The following is a 6,452-nucleotide window of genomic DNA, read 5'->3' on the forward strand; positions in this document are numbered from 1 at the left end:
TGTGCCGGCACTGTCACCTATCCCCCTGTGCCGCAGCCCCTTGCATCGGACGGGGACGTAGCACACCTGCCTCAGCAGCGCGGGATTGTTCGGGGCAAAAACTGCCCCTCCCGGTGGTATCTAAAAGCCACCGATGTCAGTGGTTTGGGGGCTCAGAAGCGGGTTCCTGGCATCCAGTCCCAGGCAGCACTGAAAGCTGGACCACAGAAGTCCTCCCCCCACTCCCGCCTCAGTTAAATAATAACCGCTGTACATGCTTACACACCACAGACATATATACACATATTTATATAGAAACCCCTTGCTTGTCTGAATCCCAGCTTTTCACAGGGAAGCGCTGGAGGCAGGCAGCACGGCGGTGGAGCAAGGTCCCAGCCGGCGATGCCCTCAAGTCATGGATGGATGCATGAAGCTCCTCTGGCTCGTGCTCTTGCAGCTGAGGACGAAGGAGGAGGAGTTGCTCTTCTTGCTGACGCTCAGGTCGCACGCCGGCCGCGACTTCAGGTAGTGCGTGGAGCAGCAGAGGAAGCGCCGCATCAGGTCGTGGAAGAGGTGCCCCGTGTACAGCATGTAGATCCAGGGGTTGCAGCAGCTGTTGAGGCTGGCCAGGAGCATGGCAATGATGAAGGGGGAGGCTGCAAGGCAGAAAGCACGGCAGTGTCAGGACACAGTGCGGCCGGCAACAACCACTACCCTTGGCGGGGCGGGCGCCAGGCACACGCCGCGGTGGGCGGTGCCGAGAGCCCCCGAGCTCTGCCAGCACCGTGACGCCTCCTCCCACGCCAGAGACGGGCTGCCCTGCCTGCAGGAACACCACGGTCAGTACATCAGTAAAGAAGAAGCTGGCGAATAAAAAGGAGGGAAGCAAATCTGGGTTTAAGCAACTTGGTTTTAGGGGTTTTTTCCCCCAGAAGAGCCGTGTTTCCCCCACTCAGTTCCTGCGCTGATGCCTGCTCAGCGTTACCCTAGAAATGCCTTGGGAAGAGGCAGAGCTGCCCCATCATCATCTGCACAATTTGCCTTTATCGTGCCCATAGCAGGGAGGAGGGAGCGTGGCCTCTTGGAGTTGCCATGGCAAAGAGCATGACCAGGAACAAAAAGAGCTGGGTGGCTCGTTTTTCCCCACCAGCAGCCAATTTGGGGCCGACTAGCAGCGTTCATCTACTAAGGCCATGGGGAAGCCATGCTCCCCCCCTGGCCCCAGGGCGTCCCCTGCTCCTGGGCTGTCCCCACCACCAACACACAGCCAACAGGACAGTGCCCACCAGCCCGGCCCCATCCATGCCTCTTTGCTCGGCACTCTCCCAGCCCCAGGAAACAGTGGCATTTTTCTTCCTCTGGATTGATTTTCTCCTGTGACGCTCTGCCAGGGGAAACAACGGCCATTCCCGTCTCAGTAATGAAGCCCGGGAGCCTGGCAATGGCTCCTGGCTGCAAGTGTGGCGTTAGGGACGGGAGGCGATGGTGGCGGCACGGTGCCAGGACGTCGAGTCTCCGGCTGCTGTTCTCCATTCCCAGAGTACGAAGTACCCGACTGTCCCACCTGAGAGGTCAGACCGGCACCTTCTGGTGAGAAAGGGACGGTGGGACTCGCACCCACCACGGCAGCCGGCCCTGCCTGAGCTGGGACAAGGAGGGGCAGCCCCGGCCTCCCATGGGGCAGCATCTCCATGAAGAGGCTGTGGGCAGGGACAGAGCCTTTGTTCTGCACCCCGTGTTTTCAGTCCATCTTCTCGTCTCCTTGTGCTCTCAGGGCACATGCCTGCAGTAAGGATGCATGCTTGGGTTTGGCTGTTTCTGGTCCCTTTCTGCCTCTGCAAAAATCCACTCACGGTTTTTAAACTAGAAAAAAAGTGTGAATAATTAATACTAGTTTCCAAAGTCACCTTTAACCAACTCATGCATAATTCCTGCTCTAGTGATGTCTGATCCAACTGCTTTTAATTTCAAGCATACGCTAAAAGAAATCCTGGGGGAACGGCTTACAAGTCCTGTGCACAAGACCTGAAATACATCATAACATTTCTATCCACTTAAAGAAATCCAGCCATGGCTGACTCAGCTCTTCTTTCTCTGCAGGAGATAAATTGAATTTCATGGAGCTTACTGCAGGGCAGGTCTTAAGGATGGATCTCTCCCCTCCCCGGCAGGACTGCCAGAGACCCCCAAGAAATGCTGCAAAGAGCAAGATCTGCCCCTCACAGATGTTCCTTTTCCCCAGGCTCCGAACATCCCTCTGCACCAGGGTTGGGGATGTTGCGCTGTCAGGAGGGATCGGCAGAGGCAGGAGGCTGTGCCTGGGGAAGGGCTGCAGGACCTCTGCTGCAAATGCTGCTACAGAAGTGAAATGAAATGAGAACTGTTCACTAATTCCCACATACAGATAGATGCTGTCACTCACAGCCCACGTTTCAGGGCACCAGCTCCCAAGATTAATGGACCAATATAACAGAGTTACGCTGCTTCACAGCCTTGCTATTATCTTCACAGATGCTTTAAGCCAATTTTGACTCAAAGCTCAAAATGCCACATATAAATTATCTGTAAGGTGTGTGGAGCAGAAACCTCATTTAAACTAATGTTTTGTGAAGGATCCCTGGTACTTACGCCAACACCTGAATCATAACCTATAGCTCTAACCCACACTTAGAGAGGCTGTAGGTTTGCATGGCCAGCAAAGGTGGGGATCACCGCTGCCTGGCCCGGGTACAGGATACCTCGTTGACACCCCCAGCCCCTCCCATGGCAGACCAAGCGCTGTGCATCCCTCTGCTAACGCCCAAGATCTGCATCGCACCACGCTCTGGGATGCAATGCACGGGCAGAGAACTGCAGGGTGCCTGCTCAGGATTCATTAGGATTCAGGTAGGTATAAACAGACTTTCCCTTGCCAGGGGACCCTCTTTATGACATCCTACGTGGAGAAAACCAAACATTTTCTTAAGCAGGCGACCCTCCATCACACAGCCTTTGCGATCTGCTTATCACCTCCCGGGGTGCAGCCCATCAGTGTTGCAGCCGTGACAGGGCCCCGCTGCTGCCAGGCTGCACAGAGAGCACCCTGCCCGCCTGCTTCTCTTCCTTCTCTGATGTTACGCCCATGCAGACTGCAAAGCCTGCAAGATGAGAAATAGCCAAATTCCCTTTCTGCTGCGGGGCACACCTCTGCCAGGTGCCCCACGATGCTGCCCAGCCAAGGCAGCCCAAGCCTCCGTGCAAAGGAAAAGAAACCGGGGACGCAGAGCAACAGTGTCAGGAACACAGCAGGCAAAGCCCATTTCTTCTGCAGAGAGGTCTGACCCCACCACCCCTCTCATGCCCCTGGGCAGCCAGCGAGGAGGAGGGTGGACCTGTGAGGAAGGGCTGGGATCTCCCAGCATTCACTATCCACAATAATCTACCCGAGGCTTTTCCTCCCCATGCCATGAAAGCCTCCAGCAAATGCTCTGGCAAAACTCCCACCCTTTACTGCAGACGCGGGCTCCTGAGGAAATGTGAAGGAAAGGGGAGTTTGCTACAACTCAGCAAGGCTGGAGCTTCCCTCGTTCCCTAAAAGTAAAGCAAAGCAGAAAAGGAAAGGCGTCTCAGGGCCAATTGCACAGGGTGAGCAAGGGAAAGTTTCCTGGAGCAGCAGGCAGGGTGCGATCTGTGAACGCTCCGGCCATCCCCCCGCTCCTCGCCGCAGGAGTCAGCAGAGTGGCAGAGGTTTGTTTGCCGATGAGTCAGGTGGAAGCCCTTGAGATTGCAGGTTTGAAATACAGCAAAAAGGAGAGACGCTGCTTCATCCCAGGGCATATCTAAAAACTAGAAGTTTTAACCAGCCTAAATCAGGTGGAAAACCATGAGACGGCTGCCTGGAGCACCTAGGGAGGTTCAAAAAGCTGTGCTTCACTTCTCCACCTGAAATAAGAGAAGCTGAGAGAAGCAAGCAATAAAGGCAAGTTCGGAGAGCTGGAGCCAGGCTACCAGCTTCAGTTTACGGGAGGACAGATGTGCACGGGCTGCAGGAGACATCAGGTTTTCCACAGAGCAATGTATAGCTGGAATAGAGTTAAAGAAGGGATAAGAGTGCACAATGTAAGCGAGCCGTGCTCTCCACTGTGAAGCCCTTGCCACGGCAGGGCTGTCAGGGGAGCCGGGAGGGGGCCGCAGCTCCTCATCGGTCTTCAACGTCCCCAGACTCAGCATTTCTGTTGGGTTGGGTCAGTCTGTCCAAGGAGGAGTTGTCCCTAGATGCACTTTTTTGCCCTTTCTCCCACCTCACAAACTTGTGCAGAGTTTTTCTTTTAAGCTTTCCCAGCCGGTTCTCCCTGAGGGTGCAGAGGGACCATCGGCCACCTCCGCCCAGGGACAGCACTGACTTGCACAGCTACAAGCGTGCGAGACCAAGGAGGGTAATATATTTTACTCTGTCTGCAACCGTAGTGATGACAGGAGCAGCCACCGCCAAGTATAAAAAACAGCAAATCAGTGACACCACGTCCTTTAGGAAAAGCCTTTGCTCATAAATCAGTGGCTTTCTGCAGGAACCGTGCTCCAGTCAGAGATCAGTCCCAGGGTGGATGGAAGCGGGATGACAGGGAAAAGAGGGCAAAAGAGTAGAAAGCAAAGAAGTCAGTGAGGACAAAACGATACAGCAAAAGAAACAAAGTCAGGCACTAATGCTGCACAGTTTTCTCATGCGGCCAGCGTGGGGCTGAGCATGGGGCAGCCCTTGGCATGCCCCAGCATGCCCCAGCACCCAGGGTTGGCAATCGAACCACTGGGGACCCCAGAGCGGCTCGCACACCCGGAGACAGTGAAAACCTCCCGAGCCACCATCCACACACCCCAACCCCTGAGTTACAGTGGCCCTGAACTTGCCGGGGGCTAAGCTAGCCCTCGCCTGCACCAGGGAAGCTCAGGCACAGCCACTGCTGCCTATTGGGTGGTTTGTCCATGTACAAGACGTGGCTCGGAGCAGTTTCTGGCTGTGGCTCGCAGCCCACGGGTCTGCTGTCGGTGTCCCTGCAGTCGCTGAGCTAAGCAGTCCATGCAAACGTAGGGCTATGGGAGGGGGGAGGACATACCTTCCTGTGGAGCGTTCGTGTCCCACACAGACCACATCTGCACAAAGAAAAAGGGAGTCCAGCACACTATGAAAGCTAACACTATGATGAAGGTCATTTTGACTGTCCGGATCTTGGCTTTGGAGATGAGCCTGGTGCTGCTGACCCTGGCAAACGCCGTCCCGCTGCTGGAGCTAGAGCTCAGACCCGCGTTGGGCCCGTGAGCCGTCTTAAGCTTCACGTTCTGCCAGATTTTGAAGCTGATTAAGCCATAGCAGATGCTCAGCATCAACACAGGGATGATGTAGACCATGAGGGTTATCCAGGTGACATAGGCTTTAGGTCCCCAGGGCTGGATGAAATCTGCCCAACAGTCGTAAACTCCATTTCCCACATCCCTCAGAGAAAATATGTGGATCTGAGGGATGCTGACCAGCAGGCACAGCAGCCAAGTGAGGAGGACAGAGACCCGGTCCGCTCTCCTGTGCAGAGACCTCAGCGGCTGACAGATGGCCAAGCACCGGTCCAGGGACATCAGCAAGAGCATGTAGGTGGAAGCAAACATCCCCACTACCTGCAAGTACTTGATCAACCGGCAAAGGAAATCTGGCCCATAAAACCTGAAGGTGATGTCCCAGATGAGCTGGGGCAGTACCTGGAAGATGGCCACCACCAGGTCAGCGATGCTTAAGTGCTTCATGAAGAAGTACATGCGGGAGTGCTTCTGCCGAGTGGTGTGGATGGCCAGCAGCACGCACAGGTTGCCGGTCAGGGCGAGGAACAGGATGAGGCAGAGGACCATCACCTCCACCTTGGCCATGTCCTCGTTCCTCTTCAGGGGGTCCGTGGTGCTGTTCCTCCCGGAGGTCTGGTTCTCCAGGCGGAGGCTGCCGTTCCCCAGAGAGCTGTTGATCGTCCATACGCTGCTCCCCGCAAAGTACAACTTCTCCATGGCCAGCTCCGTCCCACATAGAGCCTGGCAGCAGAGAGGGCGGGTGGCAGATCCTCTGCGAACGCGTCCCCGTTTGAGGCAGCCGTGTCCCCGCTACGGCTCTCCTCTCCCCGCCCTCCCCTCCCCGGGCTGTGCTGCTCCGTCCCTGCCTTCCGCCGAGGAGCAGCCTGGCCGTCCCTGTCCCCGTCCCCGTCCCCGGGGCTGGAGGGCTCTCCGGCGGCTCCACCCTGTCCCCTCCCAGGGCACCCGACGTTTCCGCAGGCTCCTGCCCCCAGACAAAACCAAAGCGCAGGAGGAGGATTAGGGGAAAGGGCCGGCAGAGAGTCGCGGTGTCCCCGTCCCGGCCCTCCCAGAGCTGCTGTACCCCAAGCCCCGCTTCAGCATCTTCTCCCCGTGCCCTTCCCAGCTCGGGAGAGCGGCCAGCTCACCCACCCGCGGGGGGCATCCCTGCC

General features: G+C 56.6%; 1 protein-coding gene across 1 annotated transcript; it reads right to left on the reverse strand.

Annotated features, from left to right (window-relative positions):
- Positions 1-286: 286 nt before the first annotated feature.
- OXTR (oxytocin receptor) lies at positions 287-6,000 on the reverse strand. Its single transcript, XM_009320092.1, has 2 exons — positions 5,070-6,000; positions 287-635 (listed from the first exon to the last, which is right to left on the reverse strand). The coding sequence occupies exons 1-2, from the start codon at positions 5,998-6,000 to the stop codon at positions 388-390; spliced, it is 1,179 nt and encodes a 392-aa protein (XP_009318367.1). The 3' UTR covers positions 287-387.
- Positions 6,001-6,452: the final 452 nt, after the last annotated feature.

This window comes from Pygoscelis adeliae, unplaced genomic scaffold (assembly GCF_000699105.1).
Source record: "Pygoscelis adeliae isolate BGI_AS28 unplaced genomic scaffold, ASM69910v1 Scaffold302, whole genome shotgun sequence".
NCBI classification, from domain to species: Eukaryota; Metazoa; Chordata; class Aves; order Sphenisciformes; family Spheniscidae; genus Pygoscelis; species Pygoscelis adeliae.

Coding starts and splice junctions, on each gene's coding strand:
- OXTR (XM_009320092.1), bottom strand. CDS start 6,000: ATGGAGAAGTTGTACTTTGCGGGGAGCAGCGTATGGACGATCAACAGC. Junction 636..5,069: donor CACGAACGCTCCACAGGAAG/GTATGTCCTCCC, acceptor TCTGCCTTGCAG/CCTCCCCCTTCATCATTGCC.